General features: G+C 49.4%; 1 protein-coding gene and 1 long non-coding RNA gene across 2 annotated transcripts; one reads left to right on the forward strand and one right to left on the reverse strand.

Moving 5' to 3' along the window:
- The first annotated feature begins 9176 nt into the window (after positions 1-9176).
- GPATCH3 (G-patch domain containing 3) lies at positions 9177-20291 on the forward strand. The gene is made up of 7 exons (XM_001110411.5): positions 9177-9647; positions 11858-12282; positions 16084-16258; positions 17055-17114; positions 17704-17825; positions 17940-18067; positions 19552-20291. Exons 1-7 carry the CDS (start codon positions 9197-9199, stop codon positions 19766-19768), a joined length of 1578 nt encoding a protein of 525 aa, XP_001110411.1. The 5' UTR covers positions 9177-9196; the 3' UTR covers positions 19769-20291.
- LOC144335133 (uncharacterized) lies at positions 9183-12889 on the reverse strand. The gene is made up of 2 exons (XR_013405595.1): positions 12455-12889; positions 9183-11040 (listed from the first exon to the last, which is right to left on the reverse strand). It is a non-coding gene; the product is annotated as an uncharacterized LOC144335133 (long non-coding RNA).
- Positions 20292-20499: the final 208 nt, after the last annotated feature.

The raw sequence follows: 20499 nt of genomic DNA on the forward strand, positions 1-20499 counted from the left end.
ACCCCCATCCAGAGTGTGTTCATCTTCCCCATGTCACAGGAAAGGGAAAAGTGGCCCCCTAAGTAGGCAGACCTGTGTCTGCACATCTTCAGGGTCCTCTCAGAGCCTGTGAGCCCAGGCCAACTGCTCTGCCTGGCATTTGGGACCCCAACTAACCATTCATCCTCTTTCCCCGTGGTGACTTCAATGTCCATCCTCCTCTCAGCTCAACAACTGTCCCCAGCTGGGACCAAATCAAATCCCCAATAAAGGCATCCTTCAGGGCCCAGAACAAGTCCTGCATCCCCCCATCTCCCACCAGATGCCCCAAACTCAGACCTCAGGCTCCCGGGCCTCTCTCTACCTGCCCTCCCCATCCCTCTGGCACACATCACCCTGTGTAACCTTGTAGACGCATGAAACCGCTCTTTCAAGAGCAGAAGCCCTGTTTCCCACATAGGACCCAAATCCAGAAGATTCAGGGATTTAGGGTCATTCTTTTTTTTTTTTTTTTTTTTTTTGGAGACGGAGTCTCGCTCTGTCGCCCAGGCTGGAGTGCAGTGGCGCGATCTCGGCTCACTGCAAGCTCCGCCTCCCGGGTTCACGCCATTCTCCTGCCTCAGCCTCCCGAGTAGCTGGGACTACAGGCGCCCACAACCGCGCCCGGCTAATTTTTTGTAATTTTTAGTAGAGACGGGGTTTCACCGTGGTCTCGATCTCCTGACCTTGTGATCCGCCCGCCTCGGCCTCCCAAAGTGCTGGGATTACAGGCGTGAGCCACCGTGCCTGGCCCGATTTAGGGTCATTCTACATCTTTTATGCCCTGCCAGTTTCTGCCTCTATTAATTAACTGCCACACCTCTCTGAATCCTCCCACCTCTGAAAAAAGCTGGATCTTCCCACCTCTTACCCTTCCCCTTCTCTAGCCCTGAACAACCATTAGGAAGCATTCCCTGCCATGCCCCACCCTAGGCTTTTTTCCTCAACTTATTTAATTTTTTCCGTCATCCAAATAGCTTCCCTTATTAAGTCTACCTTGCCAGGCACTACTGGTGGCTCATGCCTGTAATCCCAGCACTTTGGGAGGCTGAGGTGATAGGATCGCTTGAGCCCAGGAGTTCAAGATCAGCCTGGGCAATGTAGTGAGATTCCTGTCTCTACAAAAAATTATAAAATTAGCTAGGGGCCAGGCACGGTGGCTCACACCTATAATCCCAGCACTTTTGGAGGCCAAGACAAGCGGATCACCTGAGGTTGGGAGCTCAAGACCAGTCTGGCCAACAATGGTGAAACCCTGTCTCTACTAAAAATACAAAAATTAGCTAGGCATGGCAACACTCGCCTGTAATTCCAGCTACTTGGGAGGCTGAGACAGGAGAATCAGTTGAACCTGGGAGGCAGAGGTTGCAGTGAGCCGAGATCGCACCACTGCACTCCAGCCTGGGCGACAGAGTGAGACTCTATCTCAAAAAAATTAAAAAATAAGGCCGGGGGGATCACAAGGTCAGGGGTTCAAGACCAGCCTGGCCAAGATGGTGAAACCCCGTCTCTACTAAAACTACAAAAATTAGCCAGGTGTGGTGGCAGATGTCTGTAATCCCAGCTACTCCAGAGTCTGCGGCAGGGAAACCGCTTGAACTGGAGCAGCAGAGGTTGCAGTGAGTCGAGATTGCACCACTGCACTCCAGGCTGGGTGACAGAGTAAGACTCTGTCTCAAAAATATAAATAAAATAAAATAAGCTAGGTATGGTGGCTCATGCCTGTAGTCCTGGCCACTCGAGAGGCTGAAGTGGGAGGATTACTTGAGCTGGGAGTTGGAGGCTGCAGTGAGCATGGTAGCATCACTGCACTGCAGCCTGGGCAACAGAGCAAGACCCTGTCTCAAAACAAATAAAAAAAACAACAAGAAAAATCTCTACCTTGATCCTTTTCAAATTTCTTCCCTACCAGTCCACATGGTTTGGGAGCTACACTTCTGTTTCTTGTCTGCATTTCTTGAGTCATTCCCCGTGCCCTACTTCCTTGCCTTGAGCAAAGAACATAAAGACAAATACGGCAAAACTAAAGAGATAATTATGGTACAATGTAGTAAGGGGAATTGTGCTTTCTCCATGAGACTGTAGGCTTTCCAAAAGTGGGGAAGAATGTCTCCATGATCAGCATCCTGGGTTGGGATCTGTATCTCATTGCTAATGAGGGAAGAGGAGGAAACAGGCTCAGATGGGTATGTAACTTAAGGTCTGGGCTGATCACTGTCTGTGCTGAGACTCTTTTTTTTTTTCAGACGGAGTTTCGCTCTTGTTGCCCAGGCTGGAGTGCAGTGGTGCGATCTCCGCTCACTGCAACCTCCACCTCCCGGGTTCAAGCGGTTCTCCTGCCTCAGCCTCCCGAGTAGCTGGGATTAAGGCGCCCACCACCAAGCCTGGCTAATTTTTGTATTTTCAGTAGAGACAGGGTTTCATCATGTTGGCTAGGCTGGTCTCAAACTCCTGACCTCAGTGATCCACCCACCTCAGCCTCCCAAAGTGCTGGGATTACAGGCGTGAGCCACCGCACCTGGCCTGTGCCGAGACTTGTACTCAAACCTGTGTAATTCTGGAGGGTTCTTGTCAGCAGCACAAGCTGGAGTGAGTCATGGCCAGGATCAGGCGGTCTGGAGCCAGTTCAGCCACTGTTGACTGACCATCTACCTCTCAGCCATGATTCCTGTCCTCAGGCCCAGCCAGGGATGACTCACTGGAAAGCAGGAGAGTGGCTATGGCTCTGGGTCAGCCTAGAGAACCATTTTATTGCCATCATTATCTCTATCTTCATTAGCCAAATCGTTGACTGCCTATTAAGCAGTAAGACAGCTGACGCATGCTGTGCCCTGCATTAACCCCACCCTGTCCTTGGGGCATTCAAATATCCTAGAACCCGTGATGCTGGCAAAAAGCCAACACCCACTATCCATCCATTAATTCATTCTATCACTCAACATCTCTCAACCTCCACTTGTACCAACCCCTGTGCTAGATGCTGGGGTAGGGGGCACAGAATAAATAAGATACATTTCTTACTCTCATGAAACACCTTGTCTGTGGCAGAGGAAGACACATAAGTAATTGTAATGCAGAGTGATCTGAGCTGTGATAGGGGTACAGACAACAGGCAACAGGACAGATTAAATCTGCCTCAAGGTGGGAAAAATGCTTCACCCAAGTGGTGACTGGTTTGAGCTAAAGAGAACAAATAGGGTTTTGCTAGGCAACCCAAGGGATGGACATTCCAAACAGATATATGCAAAGGCACAGAGATGTCAGAGAGTAAGGGGTGCTTAGCTAACTGCAAGTGATGTGTGGGGCCCAGGGTAGCAGGAAATGGGCCTGGAGAGATGACAGGGACCACCTCACAGAACAAGACAGCACAGAAAGGAAGTATCAATGAAACCGATGGAGGCGACAATGCTAAGATCTCAGGGGAGTCAGAGTTAACAAAGGAGACCTCCTCTTCCTGGCAGGGTATGACCAGAAGAAACCCCAGGCTATGGCTGCTTACTCTGGGTAGCTACTAAACTATAACCACATAACATTTGTGCTCTAAACACATTTCCTGGATTATGGTATTTCATTCTCACAACTCTGTGCTGGAAGTACTATCATTATCTCCATCCGTTTTATCTTTCTTTTTGAGACAGAGTCTCACTCTGTTGCCCAGGGTAGAGTTCAGTGATGCGATCTCGGCTCACTGCAACCTCCACCTCCTGGGTTCAAGCAGTTCTCGTGCCTCAGCCTCCCAAGTAGCTGGGATTACAGGCGTGCGCCACCACGCTCAGCTAATTGTGTATTTTTAGTAGAGACGGGGTTTCTACATTTGGTCAGGCTGCTCTCGAACTTCCAACCTCAGGTGAACCGCCCGCCTCGCCCTCCCAAAGTGCTGGGATTGTAGGCATGAGCTACCACGCCCAGCCTTTTTTGTATTTTTTAGTAGAGAAGGGGTTTCACCATGTTGGCCAGGCTGGTCTCAAAGTCCCGACCTCAGGTGATCTGCCCGCCTCCGCCTCCCAAAGTGCTGAGATTACAGGCGTAAGCCACCACACCCGGCCTCCATCCATTTTATAGACGAAGAAACTCAAGGAGTGAAGGACATGCCAATGTGCCAAATTGGCATCTTGATCATTTTGAGTTGGAAACCTTGGAGAAATTGTAGTTTCAGAAAGGGCGAACTGACCTGCCTCTTCCCACATGCAGCAAGCCATCAAGATTCCTCTGTGAGGGATATCCTCTCTATACCAGGGCAAAAAAATAGCCCTGATTACCAGAGACTGGGAACTCGGGGCTGCAACGGACCTGAATAAATATACTTTCCAAGGTAACCCTTATCTTCCACTGGTTCCACCTCAAATATCTCCTCATCACTCACCTAGAAATCTACTGCCCCTAGCTAGATATCCCTTGTCCTGTGACTTCTCAAATTTATTGTTGTCTAAAAAGTATAAAAGCATGTTGTAGTTGGGCACTGTGGCTCATGCCTGTAATCCCAGGACTTGGGGAGGCCGAGGCGGGAGGATCACCTGAGGTCCAGAGTTCGAGACCAGCCTGGCCAGCATGGTGAAACCCTGTCTCTACTAAAAATACAAAAATTAGCCGGGCATGTTGGCAGGCTCTTGTAATCCCAGCTACTCGGGAAGCTGAGGCAGGAGAATCGCTTGAACCCAGGAGGCAGAGGTTGCAGTGAGCTGAGATTGCGCCATTGCACTCCAGCCTGGGCAACATCTTGTTTTGACCAGTTCTTCAGACTTCACTCTCTTGTGAAGATCCCCACATACACGTAAAACTAATAAAATATTATATAATGTTAAAATATCATACAATAATAGGCCAGGCTCAGTCACTTGCACCTGTAATCCCAGCACTTTGGGAGGCCGAGGTGGACGGATCACCTGAGGTCAGGAGTTCGAGACCAGCCTGGCCAACATGGTGAAACCCCGTCTTTAGTAAAAATACAAAAATTAGCTGGGTGTGGTGCTGGCCTGTAGTCCCAGCTACTTAGGAAGCAGAGGCAAGAGAATGGCCTGAACCTGGCAGATGGAGATTGCAGTAAGCCAGATTGCATCACTGCATGCACTCCAGCCTGGGTGACAAAAAAAAAAAAGTATGTAATAAAATAAAAAATAAATAAAATCCAGATATGATGTGGGTTTAAACCTAGATATAATTGTCCTAGCTACAATTTCCCACTCATTAGAAGACGTTTTAAATTTTTTATTTTTATTAGTTTTTGTAGAGACAGGGTCTTACTATGTTGCCCAGGCTGGTCTCCAACTCCTGGCCTCAAGCGATCCTTCTGCTTCGTTCGGCCTCTCAGAGTGATGGGATTATAAGTGTGAGCCACTATGCCTAGCCATGTTTTTCAATTTTTAAAATTCATCATATAGTTGTATATTTGCTATCACACGGTAACTATTGCTTTCTGAAATGAGTTATTTTCACTTTTAACATTTTTACATTTTAAATATTGAGTAAAACAATGTTCATAAATATGTGTAAAGTATAAAGAATAACAGTAGAATGAACTCTATTATTGTTTCATAGGTCATTATTACCATTAACTTTGAAGTCCCTTTCTAAATCTATCATTTCCCTCCAAAGGTAACAACTACCTTGGATTTTATGTTAATAATTTATTTGCTTTTCTTTCTGATTTTAAAGTATATTCATTTATGTAGCCCTAAGAATAGTTTTTAGTTTGCATTTTTGGAACTTTGCATAAATAAAACAATTCTCTGTTTTCTAACTGGCTTTGCCTGAAGTTATTAGCACAAAAAGCCAGCTTTTTGCATTTATAAGGACTGCAGCTATGAATATTTATATATACTGTGAAATAAAAACAAATCCAGACTTGGTAAGGAGAGATTTTATTATAATAATTTTTTTTTTTTGAGACAGAATCTCGCTCTGTTGCCCAGGATGGAGCGTGTAGTGGTGTGATCTCGGCCGTCTGCAACTTCCGCCTCCTGGGTTCAAGCAATTCTCGTGCCTCAGCTTCCCTGAGGAGCTGGGATTACAGGCTCATGCCAGCATGCCTGGCTAATTTTTGTATTTTTAGTAGAGATGGGGATTTCACCATGTTGGCCAGGCTGGCCTCGAACTCCGGACCTCAAGTGATCTGCCCGCCCCAGCAGATCACTTGGGATTACATGCCTGTATGTAATCCCACCCACCTTGGCCTCCCAAAGTGCTGGGATTACAGGCATTAGCCACTGCGCCCAGTCATTATAATTTTTTTTTTTTTTGAGACAGATTATCATTCTGCTGCCCAGGTTGGAGTGCATGGTACAATCATGGCTCACTGTAGCCTTGCTCTCTTGGGCTCAAGTGATCCTCTCACCTCAATCTCCCGATGTGCTAAGATTACAAGTGTGAGTTACCACACCCCGCCAGGAGAGATTTTATTTGAAAGGATTATTGCAGAGCCGGGCGCGGTGGCTCAAGCCTGTAATCCCAGCACTTTGGGAGGCCGAGACGGGCGGATCACGAGGTCAGGAGATCGAGACCATCCTGGCTAACACAGCGAAACCCCGTCTCTACTAAAAAATACAAAAAATTAGCCGAGCGAAGTGGCGGGCGTCTGTAGTCCCAGCTACTCGGGAGGCTGAGGCAGGAGAATGTAAACCCGGGAGGCGGAGCTTGCAGTGAGCTGAGATCTGGCCACTGCACTCCAGCCTGGGCGACAGAGCGAGACTCCGTCTCAAAAAAAAGAAAAAAAAGAGAAAGGATTATTGCAAGGGAAGAAAGGAACTACTGCAATAGGGGGAGGAAGAATATTGCAGCAGGGAGGACCCTCTGACCATAATATCTGCAAGTGACTCAAGGGTTAGGCAAAAAGGGTTCTTCTCTCATAGGGAGGAGTAAACAGGGCAGTAAACAGGGAGGAAGTGGGATGATCAGGAGTGGCAAGATGGGACAGTAGATCAGGTGATGCTTTACCCTGAAGCCAGCCTATTCTCAAGAGGGGCTGTTAAGGAGGAGATGTGTGCTGGCTCAAGCTGAGGGTAAGCCAAAGTTCAGGAACCAGGGGGAAGAAGAGAAATTTTAACCAAAGTTTGTTCCAACTGATCAGTGGGGAGAAGAAGTTCCTCAAAGCTTTCACGAGGAGATTTGGAATTTGGAGTCTGTGTCTGGCTTTGTCATTGGTGAACCAGAGGGGCATATACTGGTCTTATCTAACTCACTTGAGGAAGGATGTTTTTTTGCAGTATGCTGTGTTCCAGAACACAAAACAGTGGGGAGGCATTTCTTAAGCTTTAGTGTTCCAGGATCACAGGGCTTGGGTAAAAGTCAACATTATCAATAAGTCTTCCGATAAACATGTGCAGTAATTTCTTTTCTGTTTAGACAAGGGTCTTGCCAACTTGGCCAGGCTGGTCTCAAACTCCTAGGCTCAAGGTATCCTCCTACGCTGGTTTGCCAAAGTGCTGGGATTATAGGCGTAAGCCCCTGCGCTCAGCCCTTTATTTTTTGTTTTTGTTTGAGGTCTCTCAATGTATAGGTTCCTCCTATCGCCCAGTATAATGTTAGACTTTGTCTGAATTATGAATCAATGAATCAATAGTAATCGAATAACCCAATTAAAAAAACGGACAAAGAGGGTCGGGTGCGGTGGCTCACATCTGTAACCCCAGTACTTTGGGAGGCCAAGGCGGGTGGATCATCTTAAGTCAGGGGTTTGAGACCAGCCTGACCAGTATGGTGAAACCCCGTCTCTACTAAAAATACAAAAATTAGCCAGGCGTGGTGATGCACGCACCTGTAGTCCCAGCTACTTGGGAGGCTGAGTCAGGAGAATTGCTTGAACCCAGGAGGCGGAGGTTGCAGTAAGCCGTGATCGCACCATTGCACTCCAGCCTGGATGACAGAGTGAGACTCCATCTTAAACAAAACAAAACAAAACAAAACAAAACAAAAACAAAAAGCGGGGCACCGTGGCTCACCCCTGTAATCCTAACACTTTGGAAAGCTGAGGCCAGTGGATCGCTTGAGCACTGGAGTTCAATACCAGCCTGGGCAACGTAGTGAGACCCCGTCTCTACAAATAGTTTTAAAAATTCGGCCGGGCGCGGTGGCTCACGCCTGTAATCCCAGCACTTTGGGAGGCTGAGGTAGGCGGATCACGAGGTCAGGAGATCGAGACCATCCTGGCTAACACAGTGAAACCCCGTCTCTACTAAAAATACAAAAAATTAGCCGGTCGTGGTGGCGGGCACCTATAGTCCCAGCTACTCGGGAGGCTGAAGCAGGAGAATGGCATGAACCTGGGAGGCGGAGCTTGCAGTGAGCTGAGATCGCACCACTGCACTCCAGCCTGGGTGAGAGAGCGAGACTCCATCTCAGAAAAAAAAAAAAAAAAAAACCCAGGCATAGTGGGGTGCATCTGTGGTCCCAGCACATCTGTCGTCCCAGCCTGGGCGACAGAGACCCCAACTCAAAAATAAATAAAATATTACCTACAAGTGTTGAGTCAAATGCTGTGTAGCAACTTCGCTTTTACTAGATAAAGTCAACTGTTTTCCAAAGTGGTTGTATCAACTTACATTTCCAACAACAGTGTATGAGAGCTCCAGTTCCACCATGTTGCCATCGATTCGAAGGTTTTAAAGTTTGCCAAAGTGGTGGATGCAAAGTGGGTCTCGCTGCATTTCCGTTATTACTGAGTTGCGCATCTTTTCTTTAACGTAAGCCTCTAGCAACTCATAGCACTTTCATTGTAAATTGGACCTGCGTGTTTCCTCTTTTGTGAAATATCTGTGGCACATTTTTCTACTGGGTTATCTTTTTCTTACCGATTTGTGGGAGTTCATCAACACATTTTGGAAAAATAAATGGAAGAACGACTAAAGGTTCAGAACTGAGGAAGGCTGAGATTAGGTGTGCAAGATTCACAACTAAATACCTCAAAAATGACCCCTCCCGCAGGCTTCTTATTTGGTACTCATTAGAGCTTTATGAAAGAACTCTATGACCCCATTTTCCAGGTGAGTTTTTCCATCATCGCCAGCTTCCCTCTGTGGGAAAGGAACACAGAAGACTTCGGATCTTCCGGCTCCAGATTCCACAACCCCAACACCAACGGACTAGTTAGAATTTTCACATCTCGCAACGCAGACGCTGGAGCGTTGCTCGCGGTGTTTTCGCGAGACTTGAGACTTGGTTCCAGCAGATCATGTGACAATCCAACATGGCGGTGCCCGGCGAGGCGGAGGAGGAAGCGACAGTTTACCTGGTAGTGAGCGGTATCCCCTCCGTGTTGCGCTCGGCCCATTTACGGAGCTACTTTAGCCAGTTCCGAGAAGAGCGCGGCGGTGGCTTCCTCTGTTTCCACTACCGGCATCGGCCTGAGCGGGCCCCTCCGCAGGCCGCTCCTAACTCTGCCCTAACTCCTACGGGCCCAGCCGCTGGGGGCCAGCTTCTCGCCCAGACTTCGGCCACCGATGTCCGGCCTCTCTCCACTCGAGACTCTGCTCCGATCCAGACCCGCACCTGCTGCTGCGTCATCTCGGTAAGGGGGTTGGCTCAAGCTCAGAGGCTTCTTCGCATGTACTCGGGCCGCCGGTGGCTGGATTCTCACGGGACTTGGCTACCGGGTCGCTGTCTCATCCGCAGACTTCGGCTACCTACGGAGGCATCAGGTAAGAGTGAGAAAGTTAGTAGACTGGGCCTACGGGCCTGGAACAGAGGCACCTTGTCAGAAGAGTGGTGAGGATAAGTCAGGCATCTGGTTAGGACTCTAGGAGTTGAGGTCATATTCTAGACAGCTTCAGGCTCAACTTGCAGGGAGTTAGTTCAATGCATGGAGAAAAATAAACCGGAGAGGCTTATTCGGAAGAGCTTTCATTTTGTTAGGTCTCTTCTGAGACCCCTTCTCTATCCAAGGGGTTGATTTTGCACTAACACAGAAGGAAAAAAGGAAATCCAGTCTGAGACAATCTTTTCTCTAGACAGCTCCCACTTTTATGGGAAATCAGTCTGATGGGGATACAGGACAGTGTCAGAGCCCTCCAGTTCACACATTCAACAGATGCTTCTATTGCTAGAGCTAGTGTGACTAGCTGGGTATGCAGAGAACAGTTGCACATAGTGTGTGCTCAGAATCCACAAAGGAAGAGATTTGGAAAAAGGTAATTGCCACAGAGATGTCATTCTAATTGTTAGCATTCGCTGAGCACTCTGTGTATTTAGTAGGCACTGTTCTAAGCCTTTTGTTTTCTTACCCCTCACAACAGTCCTATGAGATAGGAGCTATTGTTTCTCCCATTTTATAGGTGAAGAAACTGAGGGAAGCGAAGTTATGTGACTTGCCTGAGGTTACAGAGTTAGTGTCAGGGCTACAACAAACCTAGGCGTCTGTTCCAGAGCCTGTACTGTTTATCACTAAGTGCTGTGAGATGACAGAGAAGGGAGAAACTGACTTCCTAGACTTATCATGAAATGTGACTTTCCATCTGGGTCTTGAAAAATAAATAGGAGTTAATAGGAGAGAATGGTGTTTCTGGGTTTCAAGGTAAATGGCATTTGCAAAGATTTGAAAGTCCGTGAAACTTTCAGGGCATGCTAAATTGTTCATTGTGGGCCGGGTTGCAGTGGCTGGTGCCTGTAATCCCAGCACTTTGGGAGGTGTGTAGGCGGATCTCTTGAGCTCAGGAGTTCAATACCAGCCTGGGCAACATGGTGAAACTCCATCTCTACCAAAAATACAAATTAACCAGTTGTGGTGGCGCATGCCTGTAGTCCCAACTACTTGCGAGGTTGAGGTGGGGGGATCGTTTGAGCCCAGGAAGTGGAGGTTGCAGTGAGTCAAGATTGTGCCACTGTACTCCAGCCTGAGTGACAGAACGAGACCCCGTCTCAAAAAAAAAAAAAAAAAAAAAAGAAGAAGAAGAAGGAGGAAAAAAAGAAATTAGGAGAAAAATTGTTTGGTGTGGCTGAAGCACATGGTATGAAGACATGCAGGAGGTGGGAGTTGGTGACAGTTGAGAATCAAAAGGTCATCAGATGGGTGGATTGCTTGAGGCCACGACCAGCCTGGACAACATGGCATAACCCTGTCTGTACTAGAAATACAAAAATCAGCCAGGCATGGTGGCACATGCCTGTAATCCCAGCTACTCGGGAGGCTGAAACACGAGAATCACTTGAACCCGGGAGGTGGAGGTTGCCGTGAGCTGAGATTGCACAACTGCATACTCCAGTCTGGGTGACAGAGTGAGAATCTGTCTCAAAAAAAAAAAAAAAGAAAGAAACAAAAAAAAGGCTTCAGGAGCGAGAGCTGGAAGAAACTTGTATGCCTAGCCAAGGTGATGAGAAATGACATGAAACTACTAGGTAGTTCTGTAGTTCTGCTTGAGGAGAGATGAAAAGGCCTGGAGAAGTTTGAGAGGGAGGAACAGCATTAGGCTAATGGATTTATTTTATTATTTATTTATTTTTGAGACAGGGTACTCTGTCACCCGAGATGGAGTGCAGTGGTGCAGTCTCGGCTCACTACAGCCTCACTTCCCAGGCTCAAGCAGTCCTCCTGCCTGAGCCTCCCAAGGAGCTGGGATCACAGGGTGCACCACCACTCCCAGCTAACTTTTTTATTTTTTGTAGAGATAAGGGTCTCACCATGTTGCCCAGGCTGGTCTTGAACTCCTGAGTTCAAGCAATCCTCCTGCCTCAGCCTCCCAAAGTGCTGGGATCACAAGCGTGAGCCACTGTGTCAGCCTGGATTTATTTATTTTTATTTTGTCTAAGTCTGTTTACTAGGGAAAGGCTAATAGATTTAAACATTGGCCAATTTCTGGCTCAAGTGTTGCTGGAGGCTTCTGGGTTTCAAGATCTATTCTCCCTCCTTCCCAAGGTTTGGGCTCCTTTTCCTTTAAGACCCGGAAGGAAATGCAGAGTCGGAAGGCTGAGAATGAAGCCTTCACCCTGGCTGACCTGAAGCAGCTGCCAGAGCTGAACCCACCGGTGCTGATGCCCAATGGGAATGTGGGGACTCCCCTGCGGGTCTTTTTGGAGTTGATCCGGGCCTGCCGCCTACCCCCTCGGATCATCACCCAGCTGCAGCTCCAGTTCCCCAAGACAGGTTCCTCCCGGCGCTACGGCAATGTGCCTTTTGAGTATGAGGACGCAGAGACTGTGGAGCAGGAAGAGCTTGTGTATACAGCAGAGGGTGAGGAAATACCCCAGGGAACCTGCCTGGCAGATATACCAGCCAGCCCCTGTGGAGAGCCTGAGGAAGAAGCAAGGAAGGAAGAGGAAGAAGAGTCTCACTCAGATGACGTGAGTACAGTGTGCTACCCTGTTCTGCTGGCAGCTGAAAGAGGCCAAAGGCATTAATAATACCACTTTTCAATTGTCCGTTACAAGGGTGCGGTCGTGGTGCAGTCTCTGCTCACGGCAAGCTCCGCCTCCCGGGTTCAAGCCATTCTCCTGCCTCAGCCTCCCGAGTAGCTGGGACTACAGGCACCCACCACCACGGCCGGCTAATTTTTTTAATATTTTTAGTAGAGACGGAGTTTCACCGTGTTAGCCAGGATGGTCTCAATCTCCTGACCTTGTGATCCACCCACCTCGGCCTCCCAAAGTGCTGGGATTACAGGCATGAGCCACTGCGCCTGGCCTGTTACAAGGGTTATTAACCTGGGGTCCTCAGGAGGGTTCCAAGGAGTCTGAGAAGGAATGTAAAACTACATTTGCATGTGTGTTTCTGTATTTCTCTAGGGAGATGGTCCAGAGCTTTTACCAGAATATTTATAAGTGGGTCTTATTTTTCATTCCCTTGGAAGGGATATATAAGGGTGGTTCCTTTTTTTTTTTTTTTTTTTTTTTTGAGACGGAACCTCACTCTCTTGTCCAGGCTGGAGTGCAGTGGTGCGATCTCAGCTCACTGCAAGCTCCGCCTCCTGGGTTCACGCCATTCTCCTGCCTCAGCCTCCCGAGTAGCTGGGACGACAGGTGCCCGCCACCACGCCTGGCTAATTTTTTGTATTTTTAGTAGAGACGGGGTTTCACCATGTCAGCCAGGATGGTCTCGATCTCCTGACCTCGTGATCTGCCTTCCTCAGCCTCCCAAAGTGCTGGGATTATAGGTGTGAGCCACCGCCCCCAGCCAGGATGGTTCCTTTTTATTCATTTTTTCTTTGTTTTGAGACCGAGTCTCGCTGTGTCACCCAGGCTGGAGTGAAGTGGTGCGATCTCGGCTCACTGCAACCTCCACCTTCTGGGGTTTAAGTGATTCTCCTGCCTCAGCCTCCCGAGTAAGCTGGGACTACAGGCTTGTGCCACCAAGCCCGGCTAGTTTTTGTTTTTGTATTTTTAGTAGAGACGGGGTTTCACCATGTTAACCAGGAGAGTCTCGATCTCCTGACCTCGTGACCCACCTGCCTTGGCCTCCCTAAGTGCTGGGATCACAGGCATGACCCACTGCGCCAGGCCCATTTTTTCTCTTTTTTTTTTTTTGAGATGGAGTCTCGCTCTGTCGCCCAGGCTGGAGTACAGTGGCCGGATCTCAGCTCACTGCAAGCTCCGCCTCCCGGGTTCACGCCATTCTCCTGCCTCAGTCTCCTGAGTAGCTGGGACTACAGGCGCCCGCCACCTTGCCCGGCTAGTTTTTTGTATTTTTAGTAGAGACGGGGTTTCACCGTGTTAGCCAGGATGGTCTCAATCTCCTGACCTCGTGATCCACCCGTCTCAGCCTCCCAAAGTGCTGGGATTACAGGCTTGAGCCACCGCGCCCGGCCCATTTTTTCTCTTTTAAAAATTATTTCCAGCTGGGCATGGAATCATTTGAACCCGGGAGGTAGGGGTTGCAGTGAGCTGAGAAAAAAAAAAAAAATTTCCATGTGAAAGACCAGATAAGGCGAATTCATTTTCAGCGATGAAAATGTGCTGACCAAGACATGTGCAGTGACTTGTCTAAGATCATCTCAGGAAATAGAGGTCAAGCTAGGATGTGAGCCCAGTTCTTGCTTCTTCCTTAACCTCTGCGTGCTGTCATGATGTGGCTGAACAGTCGTCTCTATTTTTGGACCTCGAGGCAGCAGACTGAACAGTAGCCTCCACTTTCACTTCATTAGTGACATAGACATTTCTTTGGTTCCTTTCCCCAGACTTGGTTGCACATCCATAAAATCAGGAAGGTGGGCCGGGCGTGGTGGCTCAAGCCTGTAATCCCAGCACTTTGGGAGGCCGAAACGGGCGGATCACGAGGTCAGGAGATCGAGACCATCCTGGCTAACACGGTGAAACCCCGCCTCTACTAAAAAATACAAAAAACTAGCCGGGCGAGGTGGCGGGCGCCTGTAGTCCCAGCTACTCAGGAGGCTGAGGCAGGAGAATGGCGTAAACCCGGGAGGCGGAGCTTGCAGTGAGCTGAGATCCGGCCACTGCACCCCAGCCTGGGCGACAGAGCAAGACTCCGTCTCAGAAAAAAAAAAAAAAAAAATCAGTAAGGTGTGATTTGTTGGGAAAACTTTTTAAAAAATGTGTACCCTGGGTAAAAAGTAATTCACCCATGTTTCAAAGCTTCCGGCCAGCTGGGTGTGGTGGCTCACGCCTGTAATCCCAGCACTTTGGGAGGCCGAGACGGGCGGATCACGAGGTTAGGAGATCGAGACCATCCTGGCTAACATGGTGAAACCCCGTCTCTACTAAAAAATACAAAAAACTAGCCGGGCGAGGTGACGGGCGCCTGTAGTCCCAGCTACTCGAGAGGCTGAGGCAGGAGAATGGTGTAAACCCGGGAGGCGGAGCTTGCAGTGAGCTGAGATCTGGCCACTGCACTCCAGCCTGGGTGACAGAGCAAGACTCCGTCTCAAAAAAACAAACAAACAAAAAAGCTCCCAGCCAAAATTGCTAAGATATCCGGACCACATCCTTAGTGTGGTACCATTCTGACTTCCCCTCCCTCCGCTCTTCTCTCCCCTTCCTTCCTTTTTTTTTTTTTTTTTTTTTTTTGTGTGAAGCAGGCTGTGGTTCTGTTGCCCTGGCTGGAGTGCAGTGGTGTAATCTCGGCTCTCTGCAGCCTCCAACTCCCTGGGCTCAAGCCATCCTCTCACCTCAACTTCCCCAGTAGCTAGGACTACACTCACACATCACCACACTTGGCTAATTTTTGTATTTTTTGTAGAGATAGGGTTTTGTCTTGTTGCCTAAACTGGTCTTGAACCCCTGAGCTCAAGGGATCCTCCCACCTTGGCCTCACAAAGTGCTGGGATTACAGGCGTGAGCCACTGCATCTGGCCCCATCCTGACTTTTCTTCAGCACTTGAAGGCCTGCAGGATTTCAAGCCAGGAATCATTCTGTCATTCCACAAATCCAGTCAAGCCAAGGGCTAGTGTAGGATTCCGAAGGCATTCTAAGACCCATTTCCTGCCCTCAAAGAGCCTAAAATCTCCCTGAAAAGAAAGAACCAGCATCTGGAGATACTGCAACTGGATGTGGCCACCTGGGTTTGCATTACTGGCTCTGCTGCTCCCTCAGTGTACTCTTTTGAACAAATAACTTTTTACTCCCCCGAACCTAGGTTTTGTCATCTGTAGAATGGGAATAATGGTACTTATCTCACAGGGTTGTTGTGATGATTAAAGGAGCTAAGCTATGGGAAGGGCCTGACACACCAGAGACAATAAGCGTTCTTGTCCATTCTTTCTTTGTGATGTCACATAAAAAGGCCTAACCAGTGTGTACTGATTAGCATTGAGAGTTCAGAGACTGGTGGGAGAGCTGTGGGCCTAAGTTCGGGGGGCTTCATGTAGGCTGTAGGACTTGAGGGACGAGGAGGATTTAACCAAGTGGAGAAGAGAAGGGTGTGGGAGAGGAAAGTGGGTATTTCAGGCAGGGAAAGACATGGCCAAAAGCACAGAGCTGAGTGAGGCTTGTGGGGACAGGAGCAAACTATGTTGAGAATTATCAGGGGCTAGAGACATGTGTTGGTCGGGGGGCAAATATGTGCTGCTTCTTGGAGAAATTCGAAGGAATGGGGCTGAGGCTTGCCACACATGCCTCCTGTGCCCTGCGCTTCCCTCCCTCTGGGCATGAGGCCAGGAAGCTTAGGCAGATCACTTCTCCCTGCCTTTTAGGACGATGACCGGGGTGAGGAATGGGAACGGCATGAAGCGCTGCATGAGGACGTGACCGGGCAGGAGCGGACCACTGAACAGCTCTTTGAAGAGGAGATTGAGCTCAAGTGGGAGAAGGGTGGCTCTGGCCTGGTGTTTTATACCGATGCCCAGTTCTGGCAGGAGGAAGAAGGAGGTAATGCTGGTACCCAGGCAAAGGCAGGGGTGACCCCTGCTGCATTCTCTTGGGGTTCCCTGTTCTGCACAGTAGATTCCCTAGTGGTGAGCCCAAACAAAAGGCTAGGGAACAGGCTGACCTTTATTGTATATGAGAGACCAATCATCCTTTTTAAGAGTGGGGATCAGTGAGATGGAGAGAAAATGTCCCCCCGCCCCCTGCAAATTCTGACTAACCCTCCCAGAGGAAGGATCTTAAAATACAAACAAACTGGGTGCAGTGGCTCATGCCTATAGTCCGAACTACTCGAGAGACTGAGGCAGGAGGATCACTTGAGCCCAGGAGTTCAAGGTTGCAGTGAGCTATGAACCCACTACTTTACTCCAGCCTGGGGGACAGAGTAAGACCTTCTCTAAAATAAACAAATGCCCCGCCGGGCACGGTGGCTCATGCCTGTAATCCCAGCACTTTGAGAGGCTGAGGTGGGCAGATCATGAGGTCAAAAGATCGAGACCATCCTGGCCAACATGGTGAAACCCTGTCTCTACAAAAAATAAAAAAATTAGCTGGGTGTGGTAGCACGCACCTGTAGTCCCAGCTTCTTGGGAGGCTGAGGCAGGAGAATTGCTTGAACCCGGGAGGCAGAGATTGCAGTGAGCCAAGATCACGCCACTGCAGTCCAGCCTGGCGACAGAACGAGACTCCGTCTCAAAAAAACAAAACAAAACAAAAAAGCCAAACAACTCTAGGTTTACCTCTTAATAGAACTGAGAGTCCTTATTGCACTCCGTTGGATGCTTTTCTATCCCTGCAGATTTTGATGAACAGACAGCCGATGACTGGGATGTGGACATGAGCGTGTACTATGACAGAGGTACTGGGCAAGGAATATCAATACTGGGAGGTGAAACAGGTGCCCTGGCCTTGCAGTGACACTTTGCCAGAGCTAGCAAAGGCTGAGACAGGGAACCATTCCCTTGGGGTAGCCCACTGAGAGGGTTCCTCTTAAAACATCTTTGGTTGTGTACATTAAGTGCTAGTTTTGGACAGAGCCTTCCTTTCTTGGAGGAGGACGAGGGACAGATAGCCCTCAGGGGCTCTGGGTCTGATGGTCAGGCCCTGGTAGGTGGCTGGTCAGGAACTCAGGCTCTAGTAAGGTTTAGATTTTAGAAGAGAAAAGGACCTGGGTGGGGGAAATAGCCAAGTGGGGGAGGGGAGAAGACCTGGGTTCTAATCCTCTCTCTGTCATTTGTTGACTCTGTTACTTTTCTGTACCACAATCTTCTCATCTGTATGATTGGGGAGAACCATGGTTCCTACTCTTGGGGAGCTCCCAGTCTAATGAGAGAGATACAGAACACCATTAAAATGAATAAGTCAATCTTATGAGGGGGTCCTAGAAACCTGATTCTTCCCCCTTCTTTGAGAGGGACACTTCCATAAACTGAGCTCTGGTTCCTCAGATGGTGGAGACAAGGATGCCCGAGACTCTGTCCAAATGCGTCTGGAACAGAGACTCCGAGATGGGCAGGAAGATGGCTCTGTGATCGAACGCCAGGTGGGCACCTTTGAGCGCCACACCAAGGTGAGTGAGCACTGTGCCCATCCCATGGACCCCTCTCTTTTCCTTCTTCCATCCCCATTCCGCCTGCTCCCAGCAGGAGCCCGATTTCTTGAATCTTATCCCTTCACTTTGCAGGGCATTGGGCGGAAGGTGATGGAGCGGCAGGGCTGGGCTGAGGGCCAGGGCCTGGGCAGCAGGTGTTCAGGGGTGCCTGAGGCCCTGGATAGTGATGGCCAACACCCCAGATGCAAGCGTGGATTGGGGTAAGTGTGGCTGAGGGATTTCCCTGGGGGCCCAAGCCTTTCAGCTATGCCCTGGTTTCCCTCTTCCCACTGGTTTTGGCATGGGTGCTGAGTACTCTTGCAGGATGAACTTCAAAACAGAGTTAAGAGGAAAAAGTGAATCTGGGCCAGGTGCGGTGGCTCAAGCCTGTAATCCTAACACTTTGGGAGGCTGAAGTAGTAGGATTCCTTGAGCCCAGTTTGAAACCAGCCTGGGCAACATGTGAGACTGTCTCTATTAAAAAAAAAAAAAAAAAGCCCGGGCGTGGTGGCTCACACCTGTAATCACAACACTTTGGGGAGGCTGAGGTGGGCGGATCATTTGAGGTCAGGAGTTGGAGAGCAGCCTGGCCAACATGGTGAAACCCCGTCTCTACTAAAAATGCAAAAATTAGCCAGGCGTGGTGGCTCACGCCTGTAATCCCAGCACTTTGGGATGCTGAGGCGGGTGGATCACGAGGTCAGGAGTTTGAGACCAGCCTGGTCAAGATGGTGAAATCCTGTCTCTACTAAAAATACAAAAAAGTAGCTGGGCACAGTAGTGGGCACCTGTAATCCCAGCTACTCGGGAGGCTGAGGCAGGAGAGTCGCTTGAACCCAGGAGGTGGAGGTTGCAGTGAGCCGAGATCACACCACTGCACTCTAGCCTGGGCAACAGAGGAAGACTCTGTCTCAAACAAAACAAAACAAAAAGGCCAGGTGCGGTGGCTCAAGCCTGTAATCCCCAGCACTTTGGGAGGCCATGACGGGCAGATCATGAGGTCAGGAGATCGAGACCATCCTGGCTAACACAGTGAAACCCCGTCTCTACTTAAAAAAATACAAAAAACTAGCCGGGCGAGGTGGCGGGCGCCTGTAGTCCCAGCTACTCTGGAGGCTGAGGCAGGAGAATGGTGTAAACCCGGGAGGCGGAGCTTGCAGTGAGTTGAGATCCGGCCACTGTACTCCAGCCTGGGCGACAGAGCGAGACTCCGTCTCAAAAAAAAAAAAAAAAATTAGCTGGGCATAGTGGCATGTGCCTGTAGTCCCAGCTACTCTGGGGGCAGAAGAATCACTTGAACCCAGGAGGTGGAGGTTGCAGTGAGCTGAGATCACGCCATTACAATCCAGCCTGGGTGACAGTGAGACCCCGTCTCAAAAATAAATAAATAAATAAAGCTTTTTTTTTTTTAATTTTAAAGACTGAGCCCTAAGGCTTAACAAGATCATTCATACCCTTTGTTGGAGGAGTTTGGATTTGATGGTTACTATTAGGAAGTCTGTAGTGACAGAATGAAAATTTTATCTGAGGTCCCTTCTTACTGGCACTGTCAATGGATAGATAAGAGGGCTGGAGAGCAAAGACCCATATTTAAAGCCTCTGTCTTTGGACAAACCAGACGTAGTAGCTACTTCCCCGTCCTCTCCCAACCCCTTTAACTGGAATTTGAGAGCACCCTTCTCACTGAGAGCCCGTTTTTATCCAGGTACCATGGAGAGAAGCTGCAGCCATTTGGGCAACTGAAGAGGCCCCGTAGAAATGGCCTGGGGCTCATCTCCACCATCTATGATGAGCCTCTACCCCAGGACCAGACGGAGTCACTGCTCCGCCGCCAGCCACCCACCAGCATGAAGTTTCGGACAGACATGGCCTTTGTGAGGGGTTCCAGTTGTGCTTCAGACAGCCCCTCATTGCCTGATTGACCAGGTTGGGGGCTTCATTGGTCAGAATCTCATAGCTACATGATGAGAACCCTCTGCCCCGGCCTCATCTACCACTGAAGCAGAAAGGAGTCTGAGAGCAGCAGTCTTCGTGGCTGGTTCAGGGTGCTTTGCTCTGAGCCTGCCTGCCTGCCGGTTCTCTACCTCGGGCATTTTTACAAAAAGCCCCCTCCCGTCCCCTCCCCTTGGATATCAGGGGTAACGACCGATTGTCTTTGGTCTCTAACCCTAGTCTCTGGGCTTGCCCTTTGCCTCCTGCAGAATCTTGAAAAGCTGGATTGAGTGAGGCTATCAGCACAGCCTTCCTTGGGGACTCTGAAGGTGTCCCGACGAAGGCCAGAAAGGGGGGGGAAGGGACCTGGACGAGGAGAGGATTTGTGAGCTTGGAAGAGCCGGCCTTGGGCGGGCCCTTCACCGCCTCACTAGGTGGGACTGCAGCAGAGAGTCCGCGGGAAGTGGCTTGGGTGTGCGACGTCACGGAAGAATAAAGACGTTTACTACTGGAGCTCCCTTTCTTTTCTAATTCGAGTCTGAAGGAAGGTCAGGGAAATTCCGAGAGAGATTTTCCCGCAAAGACCCCACATTCGACCCATTCCCCGCGAGAAAAACGCGGCTGCGCTGCCCTCCCCTCGGCGTCGAGCTACGTCCCCGCCCTGAGGGCGGGACTTCCTCTCCTTGGCCCGCGGCTTCCGACGCTGTCCGGAAGTCAAGTT

This window comes from Macaca mulatta, chromosome 1 (genome assembly GCF_049350105.2).
Source record: "Macaca mulatta isolate MMU2019108-1 chromosome 1, T2T-MMU8v2.0, whole genome shotgun sequence".
NCBI lineage: Eukaryota > Metazoa > Chordata > Mammalia > Primates > Cercopithecidae > Macaca > Macaca mulatta.

Excerpts from the sequence above, each read along its gene's own strand:
- GPATCH3 (XM_001110411.5), top strand. The coding sequence starts at position 9,197 with ATGGCGGTGCCCGGCGAGGCGGAGGAGGAAGCGACAGTTTACCTGGTA. Across the intron at positions 9,648-11,857 it reads GCTACCTACGGAGGCATCAG|GTTTGGGCTCCTTTTCCTTT; the intron begins GTAAGAGTGAGA and ends CTCCTTCCCAAG. Across the intron at positions 16,259-17,054 it reads CTGGCAGGAGGAAGAAGGAG|ATTTTGATGAACAGACAGCC; the intron begins GTAATGCTGGTA and ends CTATCCCTGCAG.